General features: G+C 41.9%; 1 protein-coding gene across 2 annotated transcripts in view; it reads left to right on the top strand.

Moving 5' to 3' along the window:
* The window catches only part of STK25 (serine/threonine kinase 25), a 116326-nt gene extending 103232 nt beyond the window's left edge, over positions 1 to 13094 (top strand). For both annotated transcript variants that reach the window (XM_044288811.1, XM_044288810.1), the window contains 9 exons: positions 161 to 217; positions 1942 to 2050; positions 2199 to 2356; positions 2441 to 2626; positions 5615 to 5760; positions 5863 to 5965; positions 7951 to 8022; positions 10332 to 10462; positions 12876 to 13094. In XM_044288811.1, coding sequence (XP_044144746.1) covers positions 161 to 217; positions 1942 to 2050; positions 2199 to 2356; positions 2441 to 2626; positions 5615 to 5760; positions 5863 to 5965; positions 7951 to 8022; positions 10332 to 10462; positions 12876 to 12894 — 981 coding nt within the window. In that variant the 3' untranslated portion in view covers positions 12895 to 13094. The remainder of the gene's footprint in view (positions 1 to 160; positions 218 to 1941; positions 2051 to 2198; positions 2357 to 2440; positions 2627 to 5614; positions 5761 to 5862; positions 5966 to 7950; positions 8023 to 10331; positions 10463 to 12875) is intronic.
* The last annotated feature ends 309 nt before the right edge of the window (positions 13095 to 13403 follow it).

The raw sequence follows: 13403 nt of genomic DNA, 5'->3' as shown, positions 1-13403 counted from the left end.
CGGTATGTGCCTGTAGCAGGTGTCATCCTCATTGGTCTGTACTCAGTTTCCAGAAGTAATTTGGTTTGCAAGGTTGATGTATCTGATTAGTTTTCTGTCTTGTCCCTAATTTTCTGTTCTCTTTATAACTGGCTAAAATGTGTTTCTTTGTCCTCCTTAGGGGTCAAAGCTGTGGATCATCATGGAGTATTTGGGTGGAGGATCTGCACTGGACTTGGTAAGAATATGTATTAGGCCTCATTCACACGTCAGTGATTTCCATCAGGGATTGTGAGCCAAAACCAGGTGCGGCTTTCCCTTCTACCTTATGTCTGTGGAGGCTCCAATCCTGGTTTTAGCTCAGATCCCTGACTGACAAAAACACTGACTGTGTGAATGAGGCATTAGTAACATCAGAGGGCAAGTATACATGTTCAACCTCTGACAGCAGGTTGTTGTATACGCCACTCTATAGGCATGCAGCTAATAGGCGAGTATATCACGCAGATACTTTTCTACAAGATATGCCATACTACGTGTACATATACTGTGGGAAAATCTATGCCAACGCTCTCCGGCCCAAACATATGCCAAAAGGCCGCTCTTGTGGTCCTATGTATGCCAGAGCTCTCACACCGCATACTGAGAGAAGAAATTCGGTCAGAGCCCTGCATGGATGTGTGCTGCTACTTCTGCTGAAGGATAGGTGTTCAGAAGTCTTAAAGAGGTGGTGCAGCCAATATATATTAATGACCTATCCTCGGGATATTTCATTGGTGGGGTTCCAAATCCCAGCACCCCCGACGATCAGCTGTTTGAGGAGGAGGTGGCTCAAGCACTTGTCATTTCACTGCACTTCTGAGACCATACGCAGTGTAATTTTATAGAGGAAGTAGCTCTCATATGAGTGGTGGTGCCAGTAGTCGGACCCCTACTGATTTGAGGTTAGGTCATCAATATGTACTGGCTACACAACCCCTTTTAAGGGTACTTTCACACTAGCGTTAAAGTTTTCTGGTATTGAGTTCCGTCCTAGGGGCTCAATACCGGAAAAAAATGCTTCCGTTTTGTCCCAATGCAATCAGTATGCATCAGGATGTCTTGAGTTCAGTCGCTTTTATGGTATTTGGCCGCATTCTGCAGTATTGTCTCTGGCCAAAATCCCGGAACACTTATTTTCCATTTGAATGTATTAATGCCGGATCTGGTACCAAGTGTTCTGGAAAAACGGATCCGGTTTTCTGGTCTGCGCATGCGCAGACCCTCAAAGTTGTAAAAAAAAATAATTACCAGGTCCGTTTTTCCAGATGACACCGGATAGATGGATTTGGTATTTCAATGCATTTATCAAACAGATCCGGAAATAAATGGTATCCGTTTGCACGTGTATTTCCGGATCCGGCCTGCCAGGATTCCTTTAACGCTAGTGTGAAAGTACCCTAAGGCTGAGTTCACAAAAGTCCTGCATGCACAACTTTTGTCTTCACTTCAAAAATCTTCCTCTGAGCGGAAACTTAACAAACCCCATTATAGTCTATGGGGTCCGTAGGCTCCGTTTGGCTCAGTTATGTGAGTGTGATGTGAACCTCATGCATGCGGCCGTTGTGCAATGTGCGGTTCCCAATGCATGGGCAACGTCCGTGCAGTGGCCGGGACGGATCGAGACCCATTCAACTTGAATGGGTCCGTGATCTGTCTGCACCGCCAAAAAATAGAACATGTTCTATTTTTTTGCGGTGCGGAGGCACGGACAGAAACACTGTAGTGCTTCCGTGGAGTTCCGTGCCTCTGTTCAGTTCCAGATTGCAGACCCAAGTGAATGGGTCCACATCCCTGATGCAGGGTGCACACGACCGATGCCCGCATATTGCGGACCTGCCGTTTGCGGACCGCAATACGGCTCGGCAACGTGGCCGTTAAGCGAGTCATTACCTTATCTTCTATTCTCTTTCATTGCTGCAGTTAAAACCTGGCCCACTGGAGGAGTCCTATATAGCCACCATACTACGAGAGATCCTTAAAGGTCTTGATTATTTACACTCCGAGAGGAAGATTCACAGAGACATCAAAGGTGAGGTCCAGGGGGCAACATTTCTGGATAATTGATAGAAAGTTTTATCATGGGGGGGGGGGAAACTATTTTCTTTTTTCTAAATGGTAAATGCTTTTGTATTATTGATTGGCTAGCAGCTTATGTAATGTCCTTTTTGCATTTTTAGCTGCAAATGTGTTGCTGTCAGAGCAGGGTGATGTGAAGCTGGCCGATTTTGGGGTAGCAGGTCAACTGACAGACACTCAGATCAAGAGGAACACCTTTGTGGGAACCCCATTCTGGATGGCTCCTGAGGTCATCAAGCAGTCTGCCTATGACTTTAAGGTTGGGTTGCCTTACAGCGTCATTGTTTTTTCCATAAAGTATTGTTTCTTTAATGGTTATTTAGTCTTTTTTTTTTTTTCTCAGGCAGATATATGGTCTCTGGGCATTACAGCCATTGAGCTGGCTAAGGGAGAGCCTCCATACTCTGACCTCCATCCTATGAGAGTCTTATTCTTAATTCCTAAGAATAACCCTCCTTCTTTGCAAGGGCAGCACAGCAAACCATTTAAAGAATTTGTGGACGCTTGTTTGAACAAAGATCCCCGATTGGTGACTATTTTTTAACCTATAAGTTTATTATCTAAAAGTTATAAGGATTTTAATATTGATGACCTATCCTTAGTAGGTCATCAGTATCAGATGGGTGGGAGTTCACCTCGAGGCAGCGTCTGCCAATCAGCGGTTTGCAGGAGCCGTGGTGCACCAGAACTAGCACAGGTCCATACAGTGTGCCAGAACTAACATGGGTCTCCGCACTATGTAGCGGCTTGGAAATGTACTGCAAGCTCACGTCCATTCGAAAGAATGGGTCTAAGCTTGCAGTACATTTCAGTCTGCTACACAGTGTACAACGCATGAATGGGACTGAGCTTGCAGTAAATGTCCCAGCCGCTACACGGTGTATGGAGCTGTGCTAGGTCTGGCGCACCATGACTTCTGCAAACAGCTGATTGTCAGAGCTGTGTAAGGGCTGTATTTGCCTGCTCCTTGCTGGTTTGTTCTGGTTCCATGGATACCAGGCTGTCTTCACTGCACTTTTGGTCTCCACATGTAAACTTTTATGCACAGATGGGGCCATGTGCACCTCTGCAGCCGGTGATGTGTCCCCAGGTGACGCGGCACTGCTAGAGTTAAAACTGAGCAGCAGGTAAATATAGATCCCTTCACAGGTTCAGCAGGTGGGATTAAAACATATATTTTTTTAAATAATCGTGGACAACCTCTTTAACCCCATACCAGCCGCTACTGAAGCAGGCTTCGGATTCCTGTTTAAAATGTTTTTAAAGTCGTAGAATCTAAGCCCGAAGTTATGCACCGAAGTCTCGCTAGACTTTGGACTTAACCAATTTTGCCTTGTGAAAGCACATACGTTTTAATGCTGTATGCAGACAGGTCTCCATACAGCATTAAAATTAAGTTCTTGAATGAATCGACTTCGGATCTTGGATCCAAAGCTTGATTCGCTCACCCCTAGTAACAACCTGCTCTTTGAAAATAACACATGATCTGTCCTGTCAGGTGAATACCGTTAAAAAAACAAAAACTGAAAACTGTGCCAAAAAGTGTAATATCAAGCAAACAAAAATTATTTGTTCCGCAAAATAGTACCAATAAAACTGTTACCTTATTCCATAGTTTCTACTGTAGGGGTCTTCCAATGCGACAGGGCAACTTAAAATTATTCCAGCAAAATCTGCCCTCCTAAATCCATCCATATGTTGCTCCTTTCCTTCTGAGCCCTGTCATGTGCCCATAAAGCAGTTTACCACCACATATGGGGTTTCTGTAAACTAGAGAATCAGGGTAATAAATATTGTTTTGTTTTGCTGTTCACCCTTGCTGCCTTACAGAAAAAAATGGAAATTCAGCTAAAATAATTTTCTCTATTTTCATTTATTTCTTGTGGAACACCTAAATGGATAACAAAGTTTGTAAAATCATATTTGAATAACTTGAGGGGTGTAGTTTCTACAATGGGGTAATTTATGGGTGGTTTCTATCATGTAAGCCCCACAAAGTGACTATCACTGCATTGATCTTTTAAAAAGCGAGTTTTGGAAATTCTTAAACATTTAAAAAATTGCATCTAAAATTGTACTCCATCTAACATCCAAAAAATTAATAAAAAGAACATTTACAAAATGATGCCAACATAATGTAGATATGGGAAATCTAAAGTAATAACCATTTTATGAGGTATCACTATCTGCCTTAAAAGCAGAGAAATTAAAATTTAGAAAATTTTGGGTAATTTTATTAAATTTTTTTTATAAATAAAGGTAATATATTTCGAATGAAATTTACCACTGTCATGAAGTAGAATGTTTCACGCGAAAAAACAATCTCAGAATGGCTTGGATAAGTAAAAGCATTCCAAAGTTATTACCACATAAAGAGACACGTCAATTTCCAAAATTTGGCCTGGTCCTTAAGGTGAAAAATGGCTGTCTCTTGAAGGGGTTAGTACTATCTATCTACACTTTTGGAGGCAATTATTGTTTATGATTGCATTCTACTCATTTCTGGTTAAAAATCATATTTTTAGTTGGCCTTTATTAAAAAAAATATTGAGCCATTCTGTCACAAAGGGTTAACCTGTTTTTCTAACTGTGTGACTGGTATTTTCACTTTGTGCCCGTCATCTAATAACCCTTATCTCTAAACTAAGAGGTCATAAACACTTATTTAACCCACATCCTTACCAGTAAGATAATGATTGAGCTTTGAGTGTTTATAATGTCAAAGAGCAGAGATAAGGAGCCAGTCAGCTCCCCAGATGACGGAAAAGACAAAAAATCCACAGGCTGCTACTAGAGCATGTCCGCTCTGTACAGATAAAAGGATTTCATATTTTTGTTAAAGACCAATTGGAAAAATGATTTTGAGCTCAAAATAAGTACAATGCAATTATAAAAAATAAAAAAAATGCCCCCAAAGGTGTATATAGCCTTTGAAGGGAACCTGTCGTGGATATTTGATTATAATCTAACTAATTATATACAATCATTAACTACTAAAAAGTGCCTTAGCTGTATTCACTTACTGGTGTGACAGATGGTTACCTCATAATATACACACAAAGATGCCGCATGCTAATGAGCTGATTTGAGTCCAGCGTGATGTCAGTGAGTCCAGCGTATTTTTAATTCAGAGCTATAGCCACTCCCCTGCCCACCTGCTGCTGATTCATAAGGAGAAAAACTGTCATTCAGCAGCAGGTAGGCGGGGAGCGTCAGGAGCTCATGAATATTCAGGGAGCTTTTCAATACAAGATGTTGGCAGATTGACTGGGTCAATTAAAGAAAGTGACCCAGCATTTTGCTAAGAGAATCAGTCACTTATTTATGTTGCCCTTAGTTAGGACACCATAAAACTGGTGACAGGTTCCATTTAAAGTCCTGGAATGACCCTCTTATACTTAGTCTTTTATCACTATTGAAATTCTGTAACAGTATGCCACAATAAAATTAACATTGTGGAAATTTACATAGAGAGAATAGTTGTCATATCTTCTACAGCATGTGTTCTGTATTATAGAGGCCTACAGCACGGGAGCTGCTTAAACATCGCTTTATCTTACGATACACCAAGAAAACCTCCTTCCTTATGGAGCTGGTGGAACGATATCGACGCTGGAAATCTCAGGGCCACCGTGATGACTCCAGCTCTGACGACTCCGATTTGTGAGTTCATTTTGAAAGTGTGCCATCTCCCTTGTCTGTGATGCACGGTACTTGGATCCTGTTTTGATCTGTACCTTATTAATATATAATTTTTATGCCCAGAGACAATGAAGATGACAAAAATCAGTCCCAGACTCCTCACTGGTCATTTCCAGAAACCATGCGCCCCTCCTCCATGAGCCGCCTACAGTGGGGATACCAGCAGGTGAATATTTTATGTCCATCTAAAGTTCTTAGGGAAGCTGTCTTCTGAATTTGTTAAATCATTACTCCTAATATAAAAATAAATAAATAAAAAAAGTTTGGCATTCTGCTTATTTAGTGCTTGCATTTACTTTCTATAAGTGTATCCTGCCCACAGCACCTCCTGCTAATTTACTGTAAGGCTCCATTCAGACAGACGTATGGACTCCGTGTCCGCATTGCGGACCGCAAACAGCGGGTCTGCAATACACGGGCACCAGCCATGTGAACTCCATTCTGTGGCACAGATCCATTGACTTCAATGGGTCTGTGATCCGTAACATACATACGGCAAAAGATAAGACATGTCCTATCTTTTGCGGTACAGAGGCACGGATTGAAAGCCCTTCCATGGGATTCCAGGTCCGTGCCTCTGCACTTCAAAGGTAGGATATGTCCCATCTTTTGCCGTGTGTTGCAGATCACAGGCCATACGTTCGTCTGAATGGGGTCTTACCCTTAGCGAGATGCTGCAGCATTCCCCTTCTCTCTCTGTTCTTCTTACATTAAACTGATTTTGTAGAGAGTGAGGTGGTTTCTGAACATAAACATGGATTCTACAGGCAAAGAAAGGTAATTTAGTCTGCTGAAAGGTAAAGAAGATCCTGATGACACTTTAAAGGCTATGGACACCTTTGGAGCCACTTTTTTTTTAAATTATAGATTCACATGTATTTTGGGCAAAACCATCTTTGTGATAGTTGTTTTATTTTTTTTAATTAAAAATGTTTTTTATCGGCTTCTGTTCTAGGCTACTTTCACACTAGCGTTTTCAATTCCGCTACTGAGATCAGTCATAGGATCTCAATAGCGGAAGAAAACGCTTGTTTTGTCCTCTTTCATTGTCAATGTGGACAAAACTGAACTGAACAGTTACCAGAATGCATTCCGTTCTGTTTGGTTGCGCTCCCATTGAGGACAGAATAATGCTGCAAGCAGTGTTTTTCTGTCCGCGATGTGGTGCGGAGCAAGACTGATCCATCCTGACTCACAATGTAAGGCCTCTTTCACACTACAGTATGTTGAATTCAGTGTTTTGCGTTCCGTTTTTAACCGTTCCGTTGTTCAGTTTTTTGCTTCCGTTGTGTTTCCGTTTCGTTGTTCCGTTCCGTTTTTCCTTATGGCATATACAGTATACAGTAATTACATATAAAAAATTGGGCTGGGCATAACATTTTCAATAGATGGTTCAGAAAAAACGGAACAGAAACGGAAGACATACGGATGCATTTCCGTTTGTGTTCCGTTTTTTTTTGCGGACCCATTGACTTGAATGGAGCCATGGATAATAGGACATGCAATAATAGGACATGTTCTATCTTTCAACGGAACGGAAATACTGGAAACAGAACGTTTTTTTTGCGGAACCATTGAAATGAATGGTTCCGTATACGGAACGCAAAAAACGGACCGCAAAACGAAAAAAAAAAACGGTAGTGTGAAAGAGGCCTAAGTCAATGGGGGACAGATCAGTTTTCTCTGACATAATAGAAAACGGATTCGTCCCCCATTGACTTTCAATGGTGTTCATGACTGATCCGTCATGGTTTTATAAGAAATAATACAACCGTATCCGTTCATGACGGATGCATGCGGTTGTATTATTGTAACAGAAGCGTTTTTGCAGATCCACGACGGATCCGCAAAAAACGCTAGTGTGAAAGTAGCCTTTTACATAGCAAATCGGTCAGACTGTCATCTAGTTTTCCATCTTCTCTCTTGACCTCTTCTGAATGATCTGAGCTGATTTGACCACAACAACATTTTCAATAAAAACCTTAAACCATATGAAATCTTTAGGAAAAAAGCAAAAACAAGTTTGATATTCCATATGATCCCAGCCTTGGCAGTTTTTGCTTCTCCTAGTGTGATTATTACTGAGAACTGGTTTGCAGTTTATGAAATAAATACTAAAACTTGAGCTTTACATTGTGCTCTTCTCTGCAGCCATCAGAAGCTATAAAACGTTTGCCAAGATCCCACTGTTTATCGGCGCTTGTAGCTCCAGTATTTCAGGAGGTGAGCTGTTCTACTGTATTTAATGATGTACATGTATGAAAAGCCAGTGATGGTGCCACCTACTGTTCATGAGTCGTTATTGCTTTCTTATAAACTTAAAGGGATATTCCCATTTCGGACATTGTGGGCATATCGCTCCTTTCTCGATATAGGTGCGGGTCCCAGCAGTGGGACCCGCACCTATCAGACAATGGGGGGCATATCCTACCGATATGCCCTCATTGCCTCAGATGGGAATACCCCTTTAAGCCAATAGGGCCATACTAGGTGGTATGCTCTATTACAGAAGTGGGTCCTGTGTCTTGAAATGAAGATTAGGAGAACTGAGACCTTTCAGGAGCTTAAACTGAAAAACATTACAGAATCGCCCTGAGATTCGGTGGACTTACTGGTGAGCTCAGTTCCAGCAACATGAAGGTTCTTTGTCTCCAACTGGAGCAAGAGGTTTGAAGTGATGTTTCAGGATGAAGCAGCTCTGGACTGGGCCAAGTCGGGAGTGGTTTGAGCTGACTTGTACAGTTCCTTTGATACAAACCAAAGTCTGAATATGTTCCATATTTATCAAGAGGCTATTATTGAAATTAAAGCCAAAAGGCAGGGTTCATGTCATGTTTTTGTCCCATGTTTAAAGAAGATGCAAAGTGTGGCACAAAAGCTTATCCATCCTGCACAGTCCAGCAAAAAATGTATGTTAATGTGTGTGTGTGTGTGTGTGTATATGTATGTGTGTATATATATATATATATATATATATATATATATATATATATATATATATATATATATATATATATATTTTTTTTTTTTGTTAGTTTTTTTTTTAAAGTGGAACTTTATGGTGAAAGATGCCATTTGTCGTGGGCATCCATTTAATGTATACATTAAACATAATTCAAAAACACATAAACCCAGCCTAAGGCTACTTTCACACTGGCGTTTCTGGGTCCGCTTGTGAGATCCGTTTCAGGGCTCTCCCAAGCGGCCCAAAACGGATCAGTTCAGCCCCAATGCATTCTGAATGGATAAGGATCTGTTCAGAATGCATCAATTTGGCTGCGTTTGGTCTCAGTTGCAGTTTTGAGGCAGACACTAAAACGCAGCTTGCATCGTTTTGGTATTCTGCCTGACGATGCAGAGCCAAACGGATCCGTCCTGACTTACAATGTAAGTCAATGGGGACGGATCCGTTTTTCACTGACACAATATGGTACAATTGAAAACGGATCCGTCCCCCATTGACTTTCAATGTAAGTCAAGATGGATCCGTTTTGACTTAAACTTTTCTTTGAATAATGCAAACAGTTCCGTTATGAACGGATACAAGCGTTTGCATTATCGGTGCAGATCCGTCTGTGCAGATACAAGACAGATCCGCACCGACCGCAAGTGTGAAAGTAGCCTAAGACTGTCGAATGAAACGCCAGCCCTAAACGGGTTTTCTTACTTAAGCAAATAGCATTTATCATGTAAAGAAAGTTAATACAAGGCACTTACTGATGTACTGTGATTGTCCATATTGCTTCCTTGATTAATTTTTCCGTCACAATATACACTGCTCGTTTCCATAGTTACAACCACCCTGCGATCCAGCGCCAACCACGTATCTGCTCTGCAGCGGTGGTCGTAACCCCTGGAAACGAGGTGTGTAATGCAATGGAAAAATTAATCGAGTCAACATGGACTATGACAACACATTAGTACGGGCCTTCTATTCACTTTCTCTATGTGATGCCATTTGCTGAAGCGAGACAAGCCCTTTAATTAATGTGCCCCGTTGCTTTGCTATGGCAGCCTGTTAAAATCCATCATTAGTGCTACAAAAAGTCTTCATGTCGCACCGGCCTTATTAAAACTGGTTCAGAGATGGTGAAGTTGCTCAATCTCAGCCCCGCTCTCCGTTTTCAGGGGCCTCTTTGAAATGAAAGCAGCAGTCTGATTAGTGGCTATGGGTAGCTGTTGCAGTGCAGTTGTTCGGGTTCATGCAGGGGCAGATTGGCCATACACCTTACAGGGAAATTTCCCGGTGGGCCGATGCCCAGAGGGACACCTGGACCCTCCTCATGGCTGGCCAGTGGAAATTTTGGGGGATGTAGTTTGTGCTGCTGGCGAAAGTATTTTGTGATGGACTGTGGTATTTGGCTCTGTTGGGGTGGTATAGTGTGCCACAATATGGTATTGCTGGCCTGCCTTCCATCAATTTGGACCCAATTACAAAATGAGACCACTGTTAGTATTTTTTCCAGGGCCACTTTAAGTTCCCAGTCCGCTTCTGGGTTCATGGTATATAAATGTCTTTTCTCCACCCACAGCTGAGGGAGCAGCGCTGTGCCGGAGCGTTTGGATCCGTACAGGAACTAGAGAACGCCTTTAGCTTAGCAGAGGAGTCCAGCCCCGGAATCACAGACCAGCTCATTTCTCACTTGGTTCAGCGTGTGCAAAGGTAAAAGGCCGATATACCGGGTCTCAAACACTAGTGTAATAATGTCATTGTTGTCCAGTTGTGATATACTTGTACATTACAGTGCACATTCGTCACTTACTCCTAATGTAAAATGAAATCCGCTGTAATTTTACATTCCGTCTGCGCTCATAGTGATACTGGATGGCGTAGCCTTTTACTATGGATCACACATCAAGAGTTACTAGGAACGGTGTGTTAGATTAATCCTAGTCCTAACTGAACTAATCTGACACTTGACTAGGGATGCGCGAATTCAATTTGGCTGAAACATCCGAAGTCGATTCGCATAAAACTTAGTTCTAATACTGTACAGAGGAGGAGCTCCGTACAGTACTAGAATGTATTGGCTCCGATGAGCCGAAGTTATTGCTTTGCGAAGTCTCGTGAGACTTTGCGCAATAACTTAATAAACACATTTTTACTGTAAAAAAAGCATTTCCTGAACTCGGGTTTGGTTCCAAGTGGTATCCAAGAGTTCGGGAAATGTTTTTTTACAGTACAAATAAATTTATGAAGTTATTACGCGCAAGACTTTTTTTTTTTTCATTAAAGAGGAGATTCTAGTTAAAAGGGTATTCTGGTTATATCAAGTTATCTCCTATCCTGTGGCTAAGGGATAACTCTGCAGATTTGTATGTCGAAAACCCACATGAGATCTAAAAAATTTAATAAACAGAAAATCCACTTTTTTTTTTAAACAACCCCTTTAAAGTCTATGGGAGAAAGCCCCTTTACATAAGAGAATCTCGCAAACATGTTGTGGATTTTAAAATCTGCACAACTGGGAATTTCCGCATGTAAAAGATATGCAAAATAAATGTGCATGAGACATTCCATAGCTCATTCACTTTGAGGCTACTGTATTACTGTCCCCCCCCCCCCCCCGCATAAAATAAATAAATAAAATGTGCGTAATCTGCAGTGTACTGGTTCCTTTAGATTGGTGGGGGTCTGACTCTTGTGACCCGAGCGAGTTTGTGACAGAGCGAGTTTTCTGTGCCGGTGCAATGCGTGATGTGAACGCATTGCACCTGCACTGAATCCTGACCCATTCATTTCAATGGGTCTGTGTACATGAGCATTTATTTTCACGCATCAGTTCTGCGTTGCGTGAAAAACGCAGCCTGTTCTATATCCTGTGTTTTTCACGCAGCCCTGGCCCCATAGAAGTGAATAGGGCTTTGTGAAAAACGCATTGCATCCGCAAGCAAGTGCGGATGCAATGCGTTTTTCACTGATTGTTGCTAAGAGATGTTGTTTTGTAAACCTTTTAGTTTTTTATCACGCATGTGAAAAACTCATCAAAACGCATTGCAACCGTGCAGAAAAAAACGGAACGCAATCGCAGACAAAACTGACTGAACTTGAAAAATGGTGCGAGTTTCCCTGAACACATCTGGACCTAATCTGTCACGCTCGTGTGAAAGAGGCCTTACTCACAACCTAGTCCTTGGCAGTTTCCAGTGTTGCTGCTCTGGTCCTCACCACTGTTCAGTGTTTACAGCCTGCAATGGTGATGTGGCTGTATACTGCAGAGGCCAACGATTGGCTGCAGCAGTTACATGCCTTGTACTGCAATATCACCGCTGCAGTCCATATCCAGAAACCAGAGGTGACGTCCTGAACTGCAGCACTGCAAACAGTGGTTAGTGAGTATATGTTCCTTTCTTACATTATCACATTTAGAGAGGCTTTCATGTAACTCAGACAACCCTTTAAGGAGTTTGACAAAATCTGCAAATACCTGTTGAATGGGGTCATATCACAGGTCTGGCCTCTGAAACCCCAGTCAATCAACTGTTATTACAAAGGAAAGTTGGACCAGCCATATATTTCTCCTGTAGTGTGAACAACCGTGTGTCCACTTGAATGGGGTCCGCGATCCCCATCAGACGGGCCATGCACTCCTTTTTGAGGTACAAAGGCATGGGCAGAAAATCCATGGAAGCACTCCGTAGCACTTTCCAGATTGTGGACCCATTCAAGTGAATAGGTCCACATCCATGATGTGGTGCACAAGTGGCCGGTGCCCGTCTATTGCGGGCCGCAATATGGGCACCGGCCAACAACGGTTGTGCGCATGACCCCTTAACTGTACAACATAAGTAGAGGAAGATGAGCGAGAAACCAATGGGCCTCACTTATCAAGACTAACAGGAAAAAAATGTCTTGTTGCTCATAGCAGCCAGTCACAATGCAGCTGGTGTTTTTAAGAGCAAGTTAAAAAGCAAAAAAAAATAAAAAATCATAAAAGCAGAATTTTGTTTGTAAAATGCCTAACTTTTATTTCTACTTTTTTCACAACTCTTCATTCTTTTGGGTGAACAAATATGATCATGAAAACCTTCTGCCTAAACTGCATAGTGTGAACTGGGCCTGTTTGTCTCTACAGGTTCTCCTCTGCATCGTGAGTCCACAACATTGGTGCTCCACACTTTCCCCTCTTCATGTCCCAGCCTGGACCAGGACTACACTGTGAACGAGGACATGACCAACATGGCATTACTTCTAGTGTATTATTCTTTATTTTTATTGTAACATACAAAAATGTTTACCGATATTTCTCATCAGCACATAATGTAAAAAATAAACTGACATTTCATACATAAAACATGGTCTTTATATCCATTTTGCATTTTAGGCGAGCCATAGGCCTTCCTTACCATACAGAGTTGTAGAAATGAGGGGAGGGACTATTAGCAGGAGGCTATCCCCTAATCTTGCTAAATATTTGCTAAATTTGTAACCCACAGTAGTGACAGCGCCTCCTGGAGGCAAGAAGTAGGATTTTATTACAGTAGGCAGTATAGATTGTCAAGACTTTCTGAGCAATTTCAGATTTAGTGCATTATTGCGCTTCTTTTAAACACTGCATGCTATCTTTCCCACTTCAAACGTAAAGGTAGTGTAGTGTGAGGAG

The sequence above is a fragment of the Bufo gargarizans genome, chromosome 4 (assembly GCF_014858855.1).
Source record: "Bufo gargarizans isolate SCDJY-AF-19 chromosome 4, ASM1485885v1, whole genome shotgun sequence".
Classification (NCBI taxonomy): domain Eukaryota; kingdom Metazoa; phylum Chordata; class Amphibia; order Anura; family Bufonidae; genus Bufo; species Bufo gargarizans.
Note: the sequence above shows the minus strand (reverse complement) of the source record. Positions and strands in the feature narration are given on the sequence as shown.